General features: G+C 32.0%; 1 protein-coding gene and 1 non-coding gene across 2 annotated transcripts; both read left to right on the top strand.

Moving 5' to 3' along the window:
* The first annotated feature begins 514 nt into the window (after nt 1-514).
* LOC105836845 (transcription factor SPT20 homolog) lies at nt 515-24,917 on the top strand. Its single transcript, XM_012681156.2, has 9 exons — nt 515-838; nt 8,795-9,046; nt 19,185-19,412; nt 19,619-19,797; nt 20,110-20,407; nt 20,515-20,958; nt 21,197-21,421; nt 23,272-23,521; nt 23,882-24,917. Exons 1-9 carry the CDS (start codon nt 731-733, stop codon nt 23,974-23,976), a joined length of 2,079 nt encoding a protein of 692 aa, XP_012536610.1. The 5' UTR covers nt 515-730; the 3' UTR covers nt 23,977-24,917.
* On the top strand, nt 21,815-21,896 carry Trnal-aag. The gene has a single exon. It is a non-coding gene; the product is annotated as a tRNA-Leu (tRNA).
* Nucleotides 24,918-25,833: the final 916 nt, after the last annotated feature.

Below are 25,833 nucleotides of genomic sequence, written 5' to 3'. Positions count from 1 at the left end.
CTTACTGCAAGATTTTTCATATGCAAGTCGACGCTCATGATAGTCAAACACATGTAATCAACTGTCATAAAAAATTTATATAATTTGAAATGACACTTGCTCGCGCGATATCCAAAAAATACAAAAAATAAATTAATCTGAGATGCTGATGCAAAGTTTTCTCCCATCATCCTCGCGTGATCGTCATTAGTCATTCCACGAATTTTATCTTAGATCAAGAAAAAACAGCGAGGAAAAAATAGAATTTATCTGAGAGAATTATTTTCGATCATGAGATGCTGTCTACATGTGGGAGCAAGATGATGCACGTGCAAGGCGATGTTCGTACATAGCGGCGAACCGCTCACGTTCACTCACGCGTATTTCGCGCACATACGGTGTTTAGAAAGTCCGAGCAACGAGAACAGCACCGTCGACGGTGCGGAGGGTACGCCTTGGTACCAGAAAGTAACGTTTGCCGAAGGTGCACGTCGGCTTAGGTGGGGGCATCTCTAAGCTAGCGGTGTCGGCGCTTCCTCGACGCTCACTGCTCGCCGACCCGTCGAGCCATCGAGACCGGGTCATACCGGAGCGAGAAAGACAGAGAGAAAGAAGGAAGGAAAGAGAGAGCGAGAGTTTTTAAATAATTGTCCATCTCTGCCGGTCGACTTAGGAAGAAGAGGAAGATACGTCCCGGGTACGTTTGACCGTGCATTTTGTGCTACGCGGATTACTCCGAATTGGGAAGACAATGGAGAAAGATCAGGACTCCTTGGCGACCGTCGCCGTCGTCTCGGAGAAGATACCGCAGAGCCACTATGCGCCAAGTGAGGTCTACTCTACCACCGAACCACCACCGGTAAGCTTCGATATGGATTAGAAGCGTCCAAAGACGTTTCAGACTTAGCGGATCATCTGTCATCCATTTGCTTTTCGATTAAATTGAAATCAACCTTTTTTAGCCGAAGAAACTTAGGAAAATCATTATTTTTGCAAAAAAAGCTTTCAATTTTTAACATTACGTACCTCTGCAATTAATTTTCAAATTACACCTCTTAATTATTAAGTTTAAAGTAAAATTAAAAGTTTAAATAAGCTTAAAGTAAAATTAAGTTAAAATTAACTTAATAATTAAAAACGATACATTTCTACTGTTTATTTTGCACATTTAAAGCTGCCGAAAAGCTTTTTTATTCCGATTATCTATGATTCAAGAATACTATATTGATTTAATTTAATATTTCAATTAAGGAAAAAATACATTAATTATTTTACTTAAAAAATTTCTGAATAAAATCGATGATCCTCTAAGCCCCAAAACACGACTTTCATAATTCGATAATTGCACATAAAACGGTTTTTATATTTGCTTCATTACAAATTAATACGCATCTTTGCGCATCAAAGAATAATGTTTTACTAATACATATAAATATAACAGAGAAAAGAAACAATTTGATTATGTCTAACATAAATTCTATCGAACAATATGGTGATAATATGGTTTGATGGCCTGCGTGCATATTTTTCTTCCTTTCACATCTAAGTCTTTAAGCAAAGCCGAAGCTTTATTGCACTTTTACTTTAACGTAAATTTCATACTGCTGTTATAAAATATTATTGCTGTATAAAAGACAAAACAAATTTTAAAAAAGAAAACATTAAAGGAATCTTTTTTAAGTTGCTCTGTTTTTTTATTTTATTTATAAAATAGCATTTTTAAATAATTAATTTTAGAAAATTTGTACGGATAAGTACTATGATTTTTTTCTCATTATTTAAGTACATAAATATATTATAAGATAAGCAACTTTTATCTCCTTTTTTTCTCTTTAATATACAAAATAATTTTTAATTAAAAAGATAACTTTTGTATGTATCTAAGAAAAATATTATGAAACAAAACGCGATATTCCGTCTCGCTTCATGTGAAATCATTCAAGCAATTACGAAGACTAGAACGGTGGATAATTTTGTACATGTGTGATTATTCCTGAATAGAGAAATAGCACATAATAGCAAGTAGAATGTAGAAGTAATCGCAATTCGAAAAATGGCATTCTATCGTAATGGAACGTCAGTCACTATAATGAGAAAGTTACAACAAAGAAATTGCTTGTAAATTTCTCATGATATCCTTTGTCTGACGGATGATACACACAATTTTACTCAAGTTTGCATAATTACATCCCTATTATTATCGGTGATAATGACAATCAATGCGTTTCTTACCCACGATTCCCTCGAATACAATTAATGTTTTAATATGCAAGGGACACGGTTCTAACAAATTTGAAGTAAAAGATTTTAGAAATTTAGTAGGAAAAAGTACAAAAAGAAAATTGTGACATACATTTTTTTTACGAGTTTATATTTTTTGCTATAGATATTTTTATACAAATTTATTATATTACAGAACACGAATGTTGTGCTATAGGAAAAAATATTGATAAAATATTAAAATATTAGCTATTATCGCAATTATATTGATTTTCTGGCGGATAAATAACATTGAATAAATAATATTAGTTTTGTAGTTAGATATCCAATGCCATTAAAATTAAATGACGCTATGAAATAATATTACGTGATATGCATAATTCTTTCGACTATTTCACAAGTTGAATAAGCAATTGGAATGCAAATATAACGTTTCGCCGATTGATATCGCTGGCGTTGCGTAATATATTCAAAAGGCGGGGCGTTTTGAGATGCGGTTGAAATCAACACGAAAAAATTTGCTTAAACGCACAAATAGTTAGTGTCAGAAAATCATAATAAGTTTCATCTATTAACGTATGTGAAAAAATGTAAAACAAGATCTGTGAAGAACAAAAGCTGATATAAAGAAAAAAATGTCCAGATAAATAAAGCAATTTTCCAAGAAAATGCGCTAACGACTCATGCAAAATCTTGGAATAAAAGAAGAAACTTAATGCAGCGTAAATCGAGCGCATAACAAATGGTCTGTAATTTTATTATTATTATTGTTGTCACAGAAAATTTACTGTTAGATAATACTTTATGTGTACAGAAAAACGATTTTGACAAAACATCTAAAAGTTTAATATATATGGATACAGATCTGAAAATAATTATTTGATTAGATTATAAAAGTAATTATGTAGGATGCCTAAGCTGATTGCTGGAATACCGAATTTTTTTACAGCATTGCTCACTATGCTTGAATTTCCAAAAAACGTTGAAATTTTATGGGTATTTAAAAGATATCTTGTCAAAAATATCAAAATATTTTTAGAAGACGTCTAAAAGACATTTTTAGGATTTGTCACATAAGATGTCTTTTAGAAATCTTAATATTTAAAAAAATTTTTTAATTTCCAAAAAATTCCTGAAATAATATTTTAAAATGCGTAAGATATTTTGTAGATAATTAAAAAATATATTTTTGAAACTTTTCGAAAAAATGCAAGATTCCTCAAGACATGGCAAGGTTTAAAAATCTAAAAGATATATTACACCATTACTGTGATCATCTCAGAGGAAAAGTGGCAATTCCTTAACGTATTTCTATGATATAAATTTTTTATAATTTATAGATATACTAAGGCTTTAAAATTTTAACGCCGGTTCCGAACAGTTTATAGAGAAGGGCTATCATAACAAGATACTCTTGCTGCTATTGCTTTGAAGAGATTAAGTTTCATTTCGATCAACGTAGGTTAATTTTAAACTTGGTTCAACTTGACCTTTGCTTTTTCTAATTTTTGGAACTAGAATGAGATAACAAGTAAGTTAAACCGAGATTAAAGTTAATCTACGTTGGTAGAAACAAACCTTAAACAATTAAAGTTTGATGTTTCTGATCAGATTTGAACCTGAGTCTTTGGCACAGAAAGTAGACGCAACTAGTGATGGAATCAAATTGAATATGCAGTACTTAAAATCCAAATCAAAATAGTCTAATAATCAAATTTTACTTTTTAGGATTAAAATAATATTTATAAAAAATATTTTATACATTATAAAGTATTTTTTATCTTATAAGACATTATTTTTCTTAATATTATATATATTTTAATTTAACAATTAGTGTTAATCGTTGTTTATAAAGCAGATTAAAAATTTAAAAAATCGGTTAACAATTGGTAAAAAAGAATTGAAAAGAACATTTTAAGATACTAAATATGTATTGTTAGCATATTCAAAATAAATATACATGTTAAATATTTTTATTTAGTAAAAAAAATAATTTTCAACAATTTTATATTGTACTTTATTATATTATATTTTCTATTTCTATCAAACGTATATAGTTACGTGTACATGCTTATCAAAAAAATTATTTTTTTCTAGAGGATATTATATTGCATGCATAATATACAAAGTTCGTTTCGTGGCATAACGTTCGTTAAACAAGAAAAACAGCGAGGATTTAATTACAGTAATTACAATGAGCAAAAGTGTGACTTTTAATACATATTTACAGTAAAAAATATTTTCCGAGACGCATGCACTTCCGCCGTGGAAATCACGATCGTGTCATTATTAAAGATGAACGCTTAATTGACTGGCGAGAGTTTAAGAAAAAGCGTCAGCTCTGAAAAAAAATTATAAATGCAGCACATATTCTTTTCACAAATATTTAACTTTTCGTCAACAGACTCTTGCCAATGCGCATATATAATAAAAATTATGCAGAATGCAAAAAAAATATTTTTATAAAAATATTTGATTATACGATTTTATATACATAAATATATACCATCCTTTATCTGTTATCACAACAAAATTTTTATTATGAAACAAATTATTTACATCTTTATTTGTGATTATAACGTAAAGTAATAATAAAGGATAAAAGTTATTAAGAAGAATTAAAAAAAGAAGCATCAAAATTATGAAAACAAAAGAAAAATAGATATGAACAATCTGCTTTTTATCAATTGTTTTGTCAACTGAAAAGGAATATTCTATTCATCCGAAAAAAACCACACTTATAATAATAAAAAACGATCATTTAAGATACCGTTCGAAAAGAAGAATGATTAAACCTCGCAAAAAGTCAAGGAACGAAATTAAATTTTTGAAACTCATCGATGATGCGTGTTTTTTTTTATGCTTATGAATTCGCGAGGGCCTTGATTGCCGAATTTAGTGATGTCAGAATAAGCTTTTTTTTAAATATATACTCATATTCATATACATATTGACATTAAATATACCATTCGCCACATTAACGAAATTAGAGAACGTAAGCACAAAAAATTAATAGTCCAAAAAGAAACGTTTTAAAATTTAAAAAACAATTTAAAGTCATAATAATAATATGGTAATAATAACAATAATATTATTATAATATATTATGTACAATTTTTATATTATGTACAAAACATGAAAATTAATTTTTTATAACGTTTTCATGAATAAATATCTTTTTAAACAAGTAACAATATGATATATGCTTGTAATTTTGCAAAGTAATGTGTAATAGGAGGGCCAGATTAAAACAGATTCCGAAAAATGGTTAAAATATGAGTTTTAGTAATACTAAATCAAACAAATTCATTAATTACGACATTAATTAAGTGACGTTTCTACTGTACTTAATCTTCTTGATAATCATCAATAATTTAAAATATTTAGACGTATATTATTTCGAATAGAAAATTATTTTAAATAAGACAGATCTAACAATAAATAAAAAGACACAAAAAACATTTAAGACCAAACAAGATCAAATTCGCAGTATAAATTAATAAATGTAAGATACAAAATAAAACGTTTTAAAATAAGTATCTTTTTGGTTATTTTTTGCAGCAAAGAATTCTTTAAAACACGATGGCTGAAACATCTCACATTTCACGTTGTTATTGAGCAATCGACTGTTCGTGAGACTTAACTTGCGCGTTACGTGTCAAACTTTCTGGAGATTTCAACGCGCGCATTGGGTGTGGAATACCAATGCTAGCAACTACCCCGATATAGTTACACATATTATAATGTCATCTAATATATTATGCAGTAATGCAATACAAGGAAACTTTATTACCTTACTTTTTATGGGTTCAAACCTCTCCTCCATAAAACAGAAGGCCATTTCCGCCTATGTCGTCAGCAACAATGATTGCTCCATCGTGCGTATCGCCGGTATGTGACAGTAAAGAGAAAGAGAGAGGACGGTTACGTTTTTTCATGAAATAATATTACGTACTGAGACAAAAATCAATTACATAAAATTTTTTTATTATACTTAAATTTACGTTTTAAAATTGTTATATTATTTTACGTATATTTATTATAGATACACAATCTACACAGTTCAAATACCATGTAAAAGTTATACAAAATTTTATAACATAATATAAGTATATTTTATAATGTAACATTGCACATTTGTGGTTGTCAATTTCATTTGTAATGTTTCGGCTAGAAGCATTCGTCCCTGAATATCTTTACGTTTTTGCTTCTCATGCACATTATGGGTATTTTTTCGCGCGTGTATGCGTAATGAACAAACATAATTCGCAGTTACGTAAGGCAAAACAAACTTTGACGTTTGTAAAAATATGAAATTCAATTCAACACGAATATTCTTTCGTAATTCTTACTTTTTCTTTCCAATAAAAGGGTAACAATTTATTTTTATTGGTCATATCAAATTTTTAAATAAAAAGGCAAAACGTCTAAATAAACAAGAATTTCTTGTTAATTTACATAAAGTTTTTTATAAAAAAATAATAAAATTCACATTTGTCTTTAAAAAATTAATGCATGTATTATAGATAAAGAAAAAAATGTTCACAAATTTTACAGAAAAAAGTTGACAATTAAAATATAATAATACTCTCTTTCTCTCTTTCTCTCTTTCTCTTTCTTTTTTTGAAATATTAAGATATCAAGTGGTACGATATAGAATAAAATTATTTGTCTTTCTTTCATATTGTATTTATCATGTTCAAATGTGAAACAAAAGAAACGGGCGTTCAACGGTTTAGGTTTAAAGAGGTTAATAATGGTCGGAAACATTGCTTTCATTCGTTAATGCCAAGCGTGCAACGTCCATCTTGCACTACTACTTACATATATTAAAGAGAAAGTGCAAGACGCCTTATCAATGTCTCAAATCATATCTTATGGAAATTAAAGTTTGGAAATAACTGTCATCTTCGAACATGTGTCGAACATCTTTTTAATTTTTACTATTTTATTATTAAATAAATATATAAAATATATAGTTTATTGCGTGTTAAGTCATACTATGCTGTAAATTTAATTAATTAAATATAAATTATCTCACGACCGAATTTTTCAAAAAAATTAACTGGAAATTTTTTGCTTAGCTTTCTTCTTGAATTAATTCGCAATAATTAATCGCTATTCTGGAACGTTCTCAACAAATCGAGTAGATGTCCGCAAGTAATAAACCAATAAAGAAATTTATCTAAAAAGACAAACAATTTTTTTCGTCTCAAGCGCCTGGCAACAGTACCTATTTACTTTTGTCAGGAGGATCGCGCGGCTAAAGCCAGCCTCGGATGGCCTACTATCTCTTGGAAGCCTCTCACCCGAGTCGTCCATCCACATCGAGGTCATTACGAATTGTATGTACAAGTACAGTCCACGGTGCAAGTCTCATCTCCGTATAGAGAGAAACTTATACCCCAAAAATCAAGACCCTGCGTAATTAATTTCAATGTAAAAATATTCGACATAAGATAATCCTGAACGAAGAACATACAGAGTTAAAAGCATGTCCTTTTATCCTGCAATCAACGAGCGATGTAACATTTATTTTTCTCTCGATATAAGTTTAAAAAAAGTATATAATGTAGCATAATTGCATAATTATATAATACGGCAATCAAACGTGATCCAAGAGTCCGCGTAAAATAGCGGCAAGTGTCTATGAGCTACAAAGGCGTCGGGCGTCGAAACGGGTCCGAGCCATACTATAATAATGTCAAGGTACAGTTAGCACGCGTCAGATGTATTTTATCATGTTTTATTCCCGTGGCTCTCGAAGGAGTTAAATGACGACGCGGTAGTTTATTTTCAGCTGTCGTTAATTTGCCGGGACTACGAGATCTACACGGACGTCATTCGACGTTACCTAAATATATTCATTTACGGTGCCGTACAATTAACCTGTCCATCTTTTTTGTACATATATATATATTCGTTTTGTACAACGGTAAGAACTGTTAAAGATAAATTGAAGAAGAATTTTATTGATTACATGATTTCGACTGATATATTCTCAATGAGAATAAATGAGTCAAGGAGAACGAATATACGACCATAGAAAATGACGGAGATACTTGAGGAACTCATTCAATCGCCAAGGAAAACCGCGCTTCGCGTTTCCACGGTATTCAACAAAAGTTCCGGTGAATCAACGAGGTGCATTAACATACATACGAGACTTTACATAATCACCTTTCCCCCTCTTATCGGTCTAACTGGCGCGGGAATCCATGGTAAAGCAAAATTTGTTTGTGCCATGTTCATGTTCACATAAATGTGTACATATATGTGTATCTATATCACACCTGTCACGGAGGTGCTGGTAGTTTACACACACACACACACACACACACACAAAATGATACTCAGGACTTCACGCTGGTTAACCAACCGAGTCGAGGCCTTTTGTCGTTTCACGCTCTTCTTTGACGTTCTCTCTTCGTCATTGTCGTTTTAAAACTGTTTAACATTAGAAGCAAAAAAGCTTTTTACGAAATTCGATTTATTTGTCGATGCTTTAACGATAAAAAAAGAAAGAGGGAAATTAAAGCGAGTTTCCTTCTCATTGTCAGTTAAAATATTACGACAAATGAAATCTTGTCTACAGGCATACATGAGACCACCGATGAAGAGTACAGCTGTGCAGATCGCTAGAATCGCCGCTATTACTCTGATCACGATGTCCATCGTACTCGGTAGCTTTATCCTGGCGGCATCTTGGGTCCAAGCTAGAGCTTCCTGTACGCCGGAATCGATCGCGGCAATGCAAGCCGAGATGAAGCTTCAGAAACAGGCCTACGGATCGTATCAGCCGCAAGGTGAATTTCTGAAGCATTTGCAGCCGGAGGCTCTGGTGCAGGTAAGTCTACATTCAAAAATATAGCCGATAAAAACGCGGGAGCGTGTCTTGTCGTAATAAATAGATCCACATCATCTACGCTATAAAGAAAGCAAGGCGAGTCAATGCCAAGATATACGGTTACATATCATTCGTATCTGTGCAGCAGAAAATTCCGCGTTACATTGAACGTTTACTTTTTTCCTTGCGATGCTCGAGATTTCTCACAAGCTAATAAAGATCAGTACATACCTTATTATCGTTGGATTGTCAATTTAATTGACGATCGCAGCGTTGCAATTGCAAGGAGCTCAAGGTAAGTCTACGAGACGTGTATAATGATGAAAAAGGAGGAGTATAATAGAGTAATAATAAAACAAGATTTGCTGTAATGTTTCCAGTGCCGTTACCCGCCGCCTTCGGAAAATGCAACCGCGTAAACGCACGATTATCGGGATAACGACCGTCCTTACTATAGTCGTTATGGAGAAATCGCGTTGACGGTCCTGCTAATTTTTCGTGGCAGGGAAAGTAACTGTGTCTGTATCGACCGCGTTAGATTTCTCGTTTAATTGTTAAGCGAATTAAATTCCATCGTTCGCAGCGTAAAAAAACAGTGGATCCGACGCCGCAGCTTTCAGCTTGTTATGTTCACGGTGGTGGTTTCCACGGAGATTTCTAAATTTTCACGTCGCGGCAGCGTTCGGCGACTAGTAAAAGGATATCGATCGGCGGAATTGTGTAGATCGATGGGTTGCCTCGGACAGAGTGGCGATTTAGTTCTTTACGTTCGAAAGTGAAAAAGGGGAACGTTAGTGCGACGTCGCTAATACAATTAACATTTGTTTTTACGCTTGGTAAAAACGCAAATTTGCTTAGGTGAGCGGCTAAAGAACACTAATACGATTTACGATGAGAATAAATAAATCATGACATAAACAGAAGTCTGCGCTTCAAACATCTTTTTAGTCATTCTATATCGTTTTCTTTTATACTTTTTAAAAATTAGATACACTAGCAATTTGTGATCTCTTCTTTTTAACAAGTTTTATGAAAAGCTACATCGTTTTACATTAAATGTTTCTAAAACATCCAAACACTTTTTCTTCTATCGTTACCAGTTCAACATTGCAATACGAATAGAACGCATATATTATCACGACTCTACCAGTCGTGATTGTTACATCAAGAACCGCCGAAAAATTCTTCTTTAACTAAGAAATAACGCCTCTACGAGAAAATAGCATTTTTATCTCCAGAACTCAACAGAAAAATGCTTGCATCACGATAAAAACGAAGTACAAATGTAGCGAATATAATAACTGGGTAAATCTCCTTCAGGAAGTAATTACAAAAGTATCGCACGCGTGACTTATGAATGAAAGTTACGTTAAGTAATTATCGACAGCTAGTTGCATAATTTTTTTATTAGTATCACGCTCAGTGTAAGCACATTTTAACTTTATATATAATTAATATATCAGCGAGCAGTTTTTGTGAGCAGAGGAACTGTCATATTTGCTAGCAAAATAACGTCTCTTATAGATACAGTGCAATTAAATGCAGGAAGCTAATTTCCCAGCAAAACAGTAGTTTTTTCAGCAATCTTTGCATAAAATATTATTTCTTGGAAAATTACCAACCAATTAATTCTTGTCCGTTTATATTTTCTCCGCTTTTTCTTCGATTGCTTTTTTATACGTTTATGCAGCAAGAAACAAATAAATAATAATTGCCGCATTTAGTATATTTATCAATTGACAAAGAATACTGGATACGTTTCACTAGCACCCAGTGAAAATCGCGAATTGTCGGATGCTAATGAATGAACTGACGTAAAATATCGCAAATTTAGAAAGCGTAGAGTTATTTACAATCGTGTTCTTCGTCAAGGGAGAGAGAGAGAGAGAGAGAGAGAGAGAGAGAGAGAGAGAGAGAGAGAGAGAGAGAGAGGCACGCGACGTCTTGCAAGCGCGCGCATGAATTGACACGCGAATTACAATTATCGACAAATTGCTAGATGTAATAGAAAAAAAAATGTTACCACAATCGCGCGCGAATTTTTTAAGAAAGTATCATGCCGTGAAATACTTCTCGATAGTTCGGGCAATGTTATGCACAGTCGGGCATTTATTATGACCGAAATGGCGAGCGTTTCAATGGGAAACGTCAACCGTCCGTTGCATTATTATCGTCTAGCTTTATTATATTGCACGCGACGATGATGCCGCGTTGGCTTGTTCGTCTCGGAGAAATTGGGAACACCTTTACGTAAAACAAATATAATAGCCTGGGCATTCAAAACCAGGAAATCGAAGACATTTTTTTTTCTTTTTTAATTAAAAGTCCAAAGTTTCCTTAGAGACACAATTAACTTGTCCGCTTTTTTAGCATTTGAGAACCTTATTTATTCGTATTTTATCATTTATTAAAACAGAACTAAATGGCCCAATAATATTATTCTAAAATATTTGGAGATTTCAATGCCGTAGCTGTGCTTGTTTCGACAAAACTTTAGTACGTATGAAAAATATATATAAATATATTTTCGGCTAATTTCTCCCTGCAATTCCGTTAAATACAAAATTGAGAACATTTTTGCGTGACTACGGAATTGAATTCTCCGAATATTTTAAGATAATGTTGTATGGACAAGTTCGATTTCGATTCAATTGAACCTGAACATGTGACTAAAAACGATATACGTATTCTAATATAGCAAGAGAGAGAAAAATGAAATCTCTAATATAACTCTAAATAAACGTATAAATCATGGATTGTTTTATCCGATTCTACTTGAGCTGAGATTCAAGGTTTTAATTCAAGGCTATATTCACAAAGACAAAGCGATTGTTACACTCGTCCGTGACAGCAAGTATCGAATTGTTTGGAAAAACTACTAAGGCAATGTCGATGTAGAACATATTCAACAGCTATTTCATATCTTTTTTAAAAGATGAATAAAGATTTATAATAATGCTCTCATATATTAAATTCATTTTGTTCCGTTTAGTCGAGAGAGAATCGAATCGAATCGCTATTATCTCTAGAGAGAAACAGAGATAGAGAGAACTATTCCATTGGATGATTAATTAAGTTCAGTACCGGATTGCATTTGTACTAAATTTCTAGATGTTAATAAATAAATGATGAAAGTTTAAATGTTTCGGATAGTGTTTGTATGAGACTTGAGCAAATTTTGCTTCGGACCTTTTATCTCGATGTGCGGCTATAATTTCTCCCTAAATCATTTAGCGTACGGGAGCATACACTTTCGCTGACGAGCACGTACAATCAGCCCATAAATTCTAGTAAGATTATCTTTCTCTAGTGTGTCCAGCTGACTGACAGCTGACAAGAAATGCATGACGCGCGTAAAAAGCGCGCAATTTTTTTTCCACGCATCATAAATCCCTCGCGGCACGACGCGATCTCTCGCCGCGAGCGGAAAGACGATCGCGACGGAGGCGGCGGGAAACGTGCCGGTACGTAGACAACGTAGACAACAAGATTAATTCCGGCGTTAAAGTGAGCCCGCTGCAAAAGAACGGACTTTCGAAGAAGCACGCTCCGGTCGTCCACGAGTATTAAACGCAGAAAACGAAACGCAAAGAAACGCTCGGAGCGAAGCGGTGCCAGGAGCCGCGCGTTCAAGGAGAACCGCAAACGGGGGAATTACGTAATTCGAGTTGCGTTCCTTGTGTGTGATTGCGGTTGTGCGCGCGGATCGACGAACGAGCCAACGAGCTGTGTTTGCAAATTTATAACGATCACCGCGACTACATGTGACTTATAATCTCGATCGATCGGCGATAATGCGCAAGGTCAACATCCTCGAAAAAATTCTTGTCATTTCTTAGGGAAACATAACGATATAATAATCGATGGATAAACAATCCCACTTTATTTATGCAGGTTACGTCTGCAAGTGTTGTGTGTTTGAACGGTTAACTGAGAGATTTAGATAGTTTTCTTTTTAAATTCCCTAACTTATTACTTTTTGTTACACCTAAACTTTTGCTTTTTATGAGTATTTTGTTTATTTATCTCGTCACGAATGTCTGATTACATATTCTACTGTTACGAAATGCAACTTTTTTTAATTTCTTGAATACAAAAATTATATCCGTATCTGTTTTATTTGCATTTCTTATAAATGCGCCTATTGTGTATACACTCCGTCGCCTATCATTCCGTTAGACGAGGTCTCGGATACCTATTAAACAATCGCGAAGCATCGCGGAAGCGACACGCTCAATCGCGCAACGAGTTTTCTCTTCTCTCCGCTAATCAATTTCCCTCATGAGAGAGACTAACTCTCTCAAATTGGGATTGTTTCCGCGAGCTTTGCAGTGTTTCTGCTAATTAATGAATATTTTCGATAACACCATGCCGGCACAACTACGAAGCCATAATTTATGGCAGAAAGCTTTATATTAATGAATTAAGTAAGTACGTTTTAAAAAATAATTATATAACATTAACCATTATAATATACATATTATTATAAATTAATCGCCACATTATTATTATAACAGCAATGAATTGAGATATATGTTTAATTGTCATTATATTAATTATTATCATTATGTAAATTATAATCTTATTATTGTATTATCTATTATTTTTTTAATGTGGTTTCAACACTTTTGTTATCAGTAACATGATTATGCAATCATTCATGACAGGTAATTGTCTGAAACGAAGGATAAAATACACTTTTTCCCCGAACAGTGAAATCCGGTAGATCGATTATTCCTCGTAGCGAGCTCGAGCAATGGACGTCGTTGGGTTTGATCGTGCGCGAATGTAGCCGCCATTTCCGGTCCGCTTATGGCGACCGATAGAAAGTAAGATCGGTATAGTTATACGTTGCGAGAATGTAAAACTAAACTAAAAGCGTCTAGCTCGTATAACGGATGTACAAAGGTGAAAATCGGTCATCGTGAGGTCAATGAATTCCGGCGAGATCGGCCATAAAAGCATCGATCGTGACTTACATCGACATCAGATTTAGCTTGAAGAATCATAAAAGTTGTTGCGTAAAGACAAAAATAATTTTCATGTGATTAAGTGTTAAAATGCAAAATTACTGATAATTAACTTTTAATATTGAATATTGAACTAAAATATCTGCTATTATTTCTATAAAAAAAATTTCGATTCCGAGAAAACTTCTTATTACCAAGTGTAATTATCCGTCAGAGATTGTAAGTGTAAAAAATCGTTTCTTCCTCCTACAATTTCAGTCGCTTTAGCTCAAACAATCATCGGCAATTTTACAGTCACAGTGGATGGAGCTTCTTCGACGCTTCATTATTTAAAATTTAAATGGACGGTTCGCTCATTCGTTTGTACACGAGTCGTTTCAAGGATCACCTTTGCGTACGATACCCTTAATTTGTAATGAATTGCACATCGAAATTAACACTTACATGTACTTCCTGGCAAATTATAGTTTGATTTCGTAAGCCTGTTTTCTGTTAATTTACGACAAACGGAAGTCGCCTGATAAATGATGTTGGATTGTTTGTTTCCTTATACCGCGAAGTCAAATATTATTTTGTTTATATATGTGTTTTTACGTTACTTGTCTCTAGTTTATTTTACTAGAGATTATATTACCACAACTATTATTAATTTAGTTTTTAAGGAACAATTTTTATGCTTACATTTTGAAACAGATGTGCAATTTAAATGCGCCAGTAAAACATAACGTTTATATAATTTGGTTTTTTTGTCAAATAAAATAATATTTGTTACATATTTATTAATAAGATTAATATAAAAGCAAAAATTAAATTTTCCAATTTTGTTAATTATAATAAAAAAAATATATATAAATCAAAAGTAAATAGGAAAGTTATTATAACTCAAGTCAATAACTTTTCTGATAATTACGTGGATACGACGATACGAGTTACTCCAGGATGCTGTAGTTTTTTTCATCGCACCTTTGGAGTAACCAGATACTTGGAAAATGTACCACGATGAAAGTGGGTTGCCGGTCGCGAGTTAACCGCGTGAGGTGAACGTTCTCTAAAAAGATTTTCTCCTGGCAACTGTATTGTATTATACTCTTTCGTTTGACAGTTTCAAGTCGACTTAAGGTACCACGTCTGCATGTACTGTCAACGTCATCGGTAGAAAATAGAATTCTGACTCATTCATCTATACGTAACGCTGCCATAGCCGACTCTTCCTTTTTTATACGTGAGAACGATCGATCAGTGATGTTAATGAATGTATCCAGACGAGAATCTCTTTTGTCGATCGAATCTCCATTCTGCATTAGATGGAATGATACATATAATTATTAACTTGTGAAGAAAAATAGCACGGGATTGAATATATTTAGCTCGCACGCAAAACAACTGTATAATATTATCGTTTACGAACAACGAACGAATGTTTTCAAATAATCAATGCTATTTTTACTTGGTAAGCTACAATATTATATTATATATTAAACATATAAGTATACAGATATTATATATAATCTGTAATGACGTATGTGATTATCACATAATTTTGTACATATAAATTTTTTAATTATAAAATAACGACCAAATTAAAGAACTGATTATTTTATAATTATTTTAATTATAAAAATTTATGAAATAGATTAATAAGAATCCACGTCAATAAATAGGGGAAGCTAAGTTTTAAAATTAATTTTAATTAAGATTTATTTTGTAAATAATACATATAAAATTTAATAAATATAATAAATTTAATGAAATTAATAGCTCAATTTTATAGTTAAAAAGATTATCTACTTTCTTTTCTGTATTATCGAACGTTTAACTTATGAACCTCTTCATAATGTTGCGATCGAAAAGAATTGCAACAGATCATATTGCATCGTCCTACAACTATGTCGCTATCGTGTCCAGCACCGTGTACATATCTTAAAAATGACAGGCCATAATTGATTGTAATGCCTCGCTAATTGATAGGTTGAAGAGGTTTACTGCGTTTTCTAAAGAAAGCCATTCGGCGTACAAAGTCATCGCTGCGGCAAATTGCAATGACGATTTCTTCCATGTCGCACGCTCCGTGAATCTCGAGTGGGTGGGAACATAACTCTCGTTTCCCTTTTTTTCTGCGGGATTTCATGTCGCGATAGTTGCACATCGGGAATTTCATGATGTACACAGAATAATTGTCCTGCAATATAGTAAGCCAACGAAAAGTGACATTTGTCGCGCAACATATCGTTTTACATATCATTTTACATCTTGCTTGTATATTATATATATATAAGGAAATTATAGAAATTTAGCTAAGAGATACACGCAACTATTTAATTGACCAATTAATAATTTAATTGACCAAATCCAATCATGATTATAAATATTCGTTTAAAAGCGAGAAGCGCAACGAGCAGTATCCTAAGCAAAGATATGTATCGTATTTATTTTGATGTGAAATTTTATGCATTTTAAATCTCGAGAGCAATGCAAATTTCAACTTTTCCTTTCTCATATCTGAAGTTTATTGAATTTATTTACTGAAATAAAAACCTGTTATGATCAACTGAAAGTAAATTAATGAATAACCATGATTAATTTCCTGTTTAAAAAATAAATTATTTATGAATAAAAAAATTTAATTTTCTTTATTTTATTTCTTATTAATTTTTTTATATATTCTTTTCTTAATTTTAATGTTATTAATTTTTTTGTATACGTTTTTAAGATAAAAAGTTTCTAATCTCTATTTTGTTCGAAGTCGTTCGAAGAGTATTTTATTCGATTCAAGAAATTACTGATTACAAAAGACAATACATTTTTTAATAAAACTAAAATGAGCGATGTATTATACAAACCTCCTTTGCCTAGTTTCCCTAATTATACGCGAACACTATTTATTTCGCAGGATGTGCACACGAGGCACTATCTCCCCGCCGACGCAAGTTATATGCATTCCCCTAATTTAGTGAGTTTCATCTCGGCTTGTCCCGTTTTAGTTTGACGATCATGCAGGTTGCTTATTGCTCGTCCGGACTACCGCGAAATCCTTTCTACATCCTGAGCAATTTCCCCAAGTGGAAAGTGCTTAGCCGTGTTCGCGTTTCTTCGCGCTACGAGAGCACAATCCTCAGCTTATCCAAATTGTAAGTTAACTATTTAAAACACTGAAATGTACTTTCACGATGCTGATATCAATGCAAGATATCCATTTTAAAATTGTTTTTATAATTTAAATGACTAATTTAAGAAAATTTCTTACTTAAAGCAAAGAAATTTTTGTGAATGAGAATTAGAAAGGGAACGTGCTTGATTAAGATATAAAACAAACTAATTAATTGATACAGAGTATAGAATTACACAAAGAAATTTTTTCTTGTACAAGTAAATTTTTTTTCGTCTACATATGAAATATCAAATTAGTATATATATAACATTAAAAGAATGCTCTATTGACTTCAATGTTCTTACATAGATATATGACGTATCTCATAAGAAGCTTTAGAGTTATATTGTTTAAAATTGATGATCAATCACTTACAATTCTCATTTCTTCTAAACAAGATATCATAATGGAAAGGTTGTTGAAAAATCTAATAACTGTCAGTCACAACAATGCCATTCATTACGTTACCAGACATCCCAGAAGTCAATAGTCGCTACTGCGTGTGCAATACTGCAAACTTATCATTACGATCCACAATTGTGCAGCTGTTGCAATGTACATTTCTTGCACAAAATTGTAATCATCCATTGCCAATCGGCTTACACGTTAGGAAGCCGCAGGAAAGACATTTAACCGCATTGATTTTCGTTGGGGGGAAACATTTCAACACGTTTACGCCGCATTTGCGGTAATCCATAATTTAATGCTTGTAAAGATTTACCGGATACAGCGAACAGGACAAATGACGCGCTTGATTCGAAAAGTCTCTTCCATCTCTTGCACAAAAGAAACCGAGAAATACGGTCGACGAAAAATGCACACTTACGAAATTGGAGCTTTCGTTTTTTTACTTTCTACATTTCTCTATTAATTTCTATATTAATGTAATTAATATAAAATAAACATCTTACCTTATAATATTATTTTATTATTATTGTATAATTGACAATCTTACTAAACTGTGATTATAAAATGTTTTGACAGAGATATAATTCATATTTGCATTGCAAAGGAATTTGATCTTATGAATTGAAGAGTTGTGAATTTTAAATGACTACTAATAATAAATTTTTATTAGGGGAAAGTTAATTCCAACTTCAGCAACTTTGAAAAACGCAGTATATTCTTTCATCGCATTATTTAATAATGAAAAAAAGTTTGATTTAAAAAATATTTCAAATATTTAAATTATTTAAATAAGAGATATCGTAGATACGTATACAATCAAGCTAATTCTACTATTTTATTTCTTCGGACATTTTCCTGTTCGTATACGATTTTCATAGTTGGCGAGGTTACAGTGTGATAATATAAATGTGAGTTCACTTTCACTAGTGACCCACGATGTCGCGAGCAGGAAGACAAGTTGCATCAACGAATGATGATTGCCGCGACGGTATTTGTCCAGCTTTCGAAGCCTCGAGGGAAATACTTGTTTCTTTCTACCGAGAATTTTCAAGTCTCTCTCGTAGTTCAGAAATAGGAACTTTAAATACGATTCATTTCTGCTATAAAATAAATATTCGATTTTTTAAAGTAGAAATGTAACGTAATCATTAATATTTTAGAATTCTATATATCTAATAAAAATAAATTACTGATACAAACCTTTCACAATATTCATAACTCTCACAATCTTTTATCTATATTTTATTTCTATTTATTATTAAATTTAATTATTGATTATTATTGATTATATATACGTTATTATACTCAATTATTGATTATATACGTAACATAAATATATTATGAAATTGGACATAAGTATTTTATAAACGTATGTAGATAACCATAGGTATATTATCTAAATTCAAAATGTTTAAATATTTTTTAAATTTAACATATAAGTGTAATTATTTGATTAAATGTAATTTATTTAGATATTTTTTTAACTTAATGTTTTGCAATGATGGAGATATATAGTAATTATAGCATTATAATATACAAAAAAGAATTGCACGCTCTCTTATGAATACTATTTATGCAAGCTACAGGATAAGAACAATTATTTTATTTGCAGGAACCTGTTGAATCGAAGGATTCTTTGCAAAGTCTCGCTGCACCAACGAAGAAAGAAGTTGAATCGGATACTAAGGACGTAAAAGCCCAAGGTGAAGGAGAAAACAACTCAAAAACTGACAATGAAAATGGCGATCATGACGATGACGATGACGATTACGATGACGAAGAATTCCCTCCTGTGCACATTAAGCTTCCTCTTCAGTTAGATCTCGACGACATTGCAGGCGTAAATATATTTTACATATTATTATAGATATATATATTTTACATATAATTCTGCAATCCTATTTTTCTCTATCAATATTTTAATAATAAAATATTGATAGAGAATATTTATCATAAAAATCTTAAAGATTATATATCAGAATTTTTGTCATTCTTAATTTAAATATTGACATGTAAATTCATATTTTAAACTTGATTGCTTTCCAGACACTGATTCAACAAGCTCGTAGCAGAGTTTCCTGCGTAGTTGAAAGACGACGAGCCGATGAGGTGATGGACGGAACCGGCGACAACGGTTTAGATAACAGTACCGATCCTCAGCGTTTCCAAAGACTAAGTGGCGAGCGAGTTGCCATTCTTTGCGAATCAGGCAATCCAAACCAAGAGTAAGTAACAGCAAAAGAGGAACATATAAGTTAAAGTATTAAATAATTAATAGAAATAATTTTATAATTGTAATCAATATCAAAATTACTGAAAACTTTAATTTTTATTTAATTAATAATAGTTTTTAAAAAATATTGCTTACTCCATAAGGCAAATAAGATACGATAAAATAAAATTTCCAATTACTAAATATTGAAAAAAAAAACAAGCAATGATAATTAGATGTAAAATTAAATATTCTAAACGTATAAATTATATGTAGATGAAACAACAGAACATAGCAATAACGACTTTGCTTTTATTATTTGTAGGCAGCAGGAACAAGAGATGCTTACCCCGATCATCGTGCCCCTAGGCACCGTACAAATTCCCCTTCACTCGCAAGAACCTAACCCGGGATATCATCAATACCAAATACATACCCAGTATCAAGTTCCCGATATGCAGCAATTGCCGCTTAGCGACCCACGGGGATTAAATCACATCCCGCCGGGTGCACTTCCTCCTGAGCTTCGTAACCTTCCTCAGTTGACTATGGAGATGAGACCACCTCGAATGGGCCCGCAGACCCCCGTGATGGGACCTCAAAACAATCCGATGGGACCACAAGTGAGTTTACCGCATCAACAAATTATTTATGGTATCATATTCAAATAAAATTTATTTATTAGTAATTTATCTAACACAGTAGTCAATTATTTAATATTTATCTCTAGATCGAGATGCGTCAAATTCCTATCGATTTGCGTCACTTCCCAATGGACCCGATGAGAGGAATGCGACCGATGGCTCAGGAACCTCGTCAGGAACCACAACAAGTTTCGATGGTGTATCAACAGCAGGCTGACCAAGTTCCCAATACTTATAACCAGGAACAAGGTCCAGCTATGATGCCACCGCCTCCTCCACAAGCCGATGCGCAGGAGTCAGACCCGAGAATACAACAAATATCACCTATGATGATCCCGCAGACTGAACAAAGACCACCTGCTCCACCCCAAGTCGCGCCTGAAAAGCCACGCTCTCCTTTCCAGGGCATTCCCATAGAAATCAGAAGGATAATACAACAAGTACCGTTGGAGATTAAGAACATCATTCAGCATATTACTGGCGAAGCCAGAGCGATTCCGGTCCAAGTACCAGAGGGAGCACGTCGTGAGGTAACTTTATTTGTTTGTTTTATTTTAAATTATAAAGCACATTTGGAAGAAAATTTAGATGAATTACGTTTTTACAAACAACTATATTAATGAATACTCCCACATAATATTTTTGTTACCTGTGTGTTGAAGTGTGATTCTTGAATGACAATTGACAGTTGACAAAAGAATCACTTTTGGTGCACAAATAATGAAAAATTATCTGCCATATTGTAAATGTGTGCTGTAATGCAAACAGGAACTCAAACCGTTCCCGGAAAGCGCACGGCCAATACCATTAGGACCATTCCCACTTCCAGTGGAAGTGAGAAACTTAATTGAGCATGGAAACATCGAAGGTCGTCAACGTCCGGATGGTGGCGAAGAGCAACAGGAAGCAAAAGCTTTTTCTGGTCCAGAGGATGATAGCGATGAAGAAAGAAATTTCCCTATTCCTATGGAAATTCGTAATATAATTCACCAGGTAAAATAATTTTTAAAAATATCACGTGAATTAACAAAAAAGAACAGTTAACGTAACAAAAATTATTTCATTATTATTAATTTTAAATTAATGCAAAATATATTTAAAGAATGTGTTTTTATATTACATATTTTTCTATATTAAAGTTAAAATTAAAGTTTATTATGTCGAAATGTCAAAAATTATGTATAGTATATACTTATACAACATAAATGTTCAAAAGAATCGCAAAAAAACGTAATTGTTATGTAAATATCCTGATTATTTTTAAAAAGCAGATATAAAATAATATTAGCGTAAAATTAGATTCTTATTATATATTAGATTTTTATATTTTAAAAAATTAGAGTTTCGTGGTGTGTTGCCTCGTGTCTGAAAGAGGAAGAGAGATAGGGTAGCGTGGCCGAGCGGTCTAAGGCGCTGGTTTAAGGCACCAGTCTCTTCGGAGGCGTGGGTTCGAATCCCACCGCTGCCAATTTTTTTTATTATACATTTTCTGAAGATAATGTTATATTAGATTGTTATACAACAAAATGAATCGTCAAATCGCGCACTTTAGAGGAGCGATTTGATGGAGGGGTCATTAATATTTTTTATTTTTTGTTTTATTTTTAGAGCACGCACACACGCACACACACACACGCACACACACGCAGAGGGGAGACCGGGACTAACTCGACCCCCCTAAGATTAGGTCATATCTCGTTTAAAATAAAATGGATTGCAATAAATTAAAGTACCATTGGATAACTTATTGTCCGACGCAACTTTTTATGAAATAATTAGCGGTATATTATAGTACCTATTAATTCTGAGATATAATAATGCTGATCTTTTCAAAACCCGAGGTAAATCCGACCACCGCGCGCCGCGCGCCCGGGGTAAACCGCTTTATTTTTTATTATTTAACTTTAATTTTTCAAATTATTTCGTTATTTTTAGGTTTTTTTATGTAAAATGAGAATCAGGCTTATTTGTGGTACAAAACTTAATCTTTATTTTAACTTTTAAATTTCAATTAACAAAATAAAAGAGATTAACAAAAAGACTAAGAAATTAAATAGATCTATTTAACAAATACAAAAAATAAACATGTTGCAAAACAATAACATTTTTAAAGATATAATTGTTGAAATGTAAAGGAATACAAAACAAAAATTAATCTTTATCCGTATCATCTTTTTCGCGGTAATCAACAGCTGCAGACATGGTTCGTCGCGTAATATAAGAATCAACTATAAAAATCTTTAAACAATGAAAAAAATAGTTCTTATATGTTAAAAAATGTAAAATGACGGGAGGGTTGGTTTTACCCCGATTTTTGGAGATCGCATTTGTTTCATGTTTCTTACTTTAAAAATTTATCTTAACTTTTAATAACGAGGATGCAGTAAATTTCTCCCTTCTCTTAGATATCTTATTGTAAGACCATTAATAAAAAACACTTACTTTTGAACTCCGGGTATACACTAATAACTTTAATTTCTGTAAAGGAAAAAAATTAAATCAAAGACCTCAAAAATAATATATTGGCTGTAGCTTAAACATTTCAATACCAAATTCATTAATTGTATGTTACCAAAGTACTGTTAAGTAACAATGTCTTTAGTGGCATTTTTTTGCCATGTTTTTTTTTTAATAATAAGACGGGAATCGGATTTATCCAGAGGTGAACTAGCCCCGGTCTTCCCTGTGTGTGTGTGTGTGTGTGTGTGTGTGTGTGTGTGTGTGTGTGTGTGTGTGTGTGTGTGTGTGTGTGTGTACACATATGTATATACACGCACATGATAAATAATTTTATATACTTAATTTTTTTTTAAAGAGACATTAAGAGATTTCTGAAATTTTAGGTTGTAGAAGGTCGTGCTTTCCCAGTTCCAAGATTTGCATTGAGACCAGTCAAATCTATGGAAGTACCAGTAGAAGCGCATGCTGAAGTAACCGATGACCAGTCCACTGAACAGCAGCAACCCGAACATCGGGAACAAGAGCAACATCAAGCACACGTGATAAGCATTCAACAGCAGCAGCAGCAACAACAAGAGCAACAGCAAGAGCAACAACAACAACACATGCAAGAAGAGGAATCTCGCCCGCATTGTAAGTAAAAAATTATTTACTCTAAATAAAATAATTGAAAAATTTAATTAATTAAAAATAAAAGCTTATTGATGTTAAAAAGCTTGTTTTTGTATTATTTATAATTTTGTGTTTTAAGATAGACAATTTATTTAGCGTGCAATTTAATGAATTTAAAAAGATAAAATATATAAAATAATACAAGAAATATCAATACAAAGAAATCCAGTTATAACCAAATAAAATTCATCTTTAGTTTTCACATATAGGTTTATATTTTTTTATTATTCAAAGTTTTAAAATCTGCCGTGAGAAAGTATTAAAATTAAGTATACAATAGTCTAATAGTAGAACTCCAGTATTAATTTTCTCTATTTACAGATGTGCAACCACGGTCCGTACGCTCCGTAGATGACGTCTTCTTGCATCGTCGTGAAAAACGTGTGCGTCGTTGCGCTTGTGATTGCGCTTGCTAAAGGATGTAGTTGATTGCACCTATCAGGCAAAATAAATTTCCAAAAAAATGCATCCGAAATAAAATTAGAAATTTTAAAAGAGAGTGTCATCCACTCACACTTTGATTACATGTTTACTGCGGTCTGAGCGAACAAAGCAAAATAACACGAAAATAGTTAAAGTATATTCTCACCAAGATATTGCAACCGCTGCAAGTACTTTAAAGTGCTGATTGTATTAAATTTTCCCGATCTAATGTAGCTTTGTGTACTATTATTATTACAGTAAACCACTTTTGAGTAACTTCTCTTCAGATAGCCTCAGTTTTGGGAAAAAACCGCTTGATAAAAAAATGAAGAATTTTTTGTGAAGTATATTAACAAACTGCATTTATGACGAAGTATGAAGTTGATAGTATTTTTATCTCGCGCGGTAGATAAATATTAATCGAAGCATACAATTGACGATTAAAAGTAAGTGTGCTTATCGAATAACATCCTGATTTAATAACATCTAATTGATGTCAGAGTATTTTTTCCTTCTCTATTGGCCAACAATAAGAGATTAAAAGCGTTTATACACCGGTTATATATATTGAGATATATTTTATCAACAATTTTTGAATTGTCGGTAAAATAATTGTTAATAGGCATGAGTGATACTTCCTAAATCAGTTTAATTGACGGCAATGTTGTACTCTCTTTTATAGAGAAAAAGAAATGCGAAGATAGTTTTAAAAAATCTGTGATTCTCCTATATAAATCTCCGTGAAAACGTGCTTCTAGCAATGCTATGCACAGATACGCATGATAAAAGATAACTAATAATTAAAATTTCTGTATAATAATCGTCTTTTACATTCCGTTATTAACTTTGTATTTTTGTTTACATCTCTATTATATATCCCCGCCTCGTTCCTTAAGTAATAAAAATAATAAAGATAGATTCTTTTAAAAGATAATTTTTTCTGTTACTTTTATTTTTAATGTTAAAAGGTGATTCAAGATTTTTAAGAATATTCTTTGGAACTTTAGTTTAATTAATTATTTACAAATATATTTCTGTATATTATTTGCGTCCTATCGAAAATTAATTTAAGCTTTATATGTTTTATTGATTTATGTTCTTTATATATGTACTACATATTTTTTTCTTTCTCATGACAAATAATAAAGTGATACAAATTATTGATTAGTGTTAGTTGATATCTCACAAATAAAATAAATTCAAATACATATAATAATATATAATAAATAAATAAAAACATACATATATACACACATGAAAAACATAGAGGAAAACTTTTCGTCAAATAAATTAGGAAAAAAGTTAATTTTTCCATTTTTGATTGTTTAATATTATCACTCATAATTAAATTAAGATAATTAAAAGTATTTTATAGAAAGAATAGCAAATAACAAAAATGTTTGCTTTTATATATAAAAAAATATATATAATAAACCCGCATAATAAAAATGTAACTACAGAAAAAAGATTTAATTGCATTTAATTGTGCTAAGAATATATACTGCATAACATAACATTTAAACAATAAAAATAAATTGTTATAAAAGAGAAAAGAACTTTCAGAAAATCTTGCATATTATATTATATTTTTTTTATTATATGTATAATATTTCAATTATTGTCTTTTTACATTAAAATTTTTTTTTAGTATGGTTCCAGCTTATCTTACTTTTGCAAATCTAACATAGTACAACATAATGTTATGATATAAATATAACTTTTCAACTCAAAAAACCGCATAAAAATTTTCATGTTTTAATTTTTATATCAATAATACGTTTTTTAATAAAATTTTGTTTTATAAATTTATGCAAAATGCAAAAGTTGCATTATTTCTTATTGTTCTTAAC

This window comes from Monomorium pharaonis, chromosome 3 (genome assembly GCF_013373865.1).
Source record: "Monomorium pharaonis isolate MP-MQ-018 chromosome 3, ASM1337386v2, whole genome shotgun sequence".
NCBI classification, from domain to species: Eukaryota; Metazoa; Arthropoda; class Insecta; order Hymenoptera; family Formicidae; genus Monomorium; species Monomorium pharaonis.
Note: the sequence above shows the minus strand (reverse complement) of the source record. Positions and strands in the feature narration are given on the sequence as shown.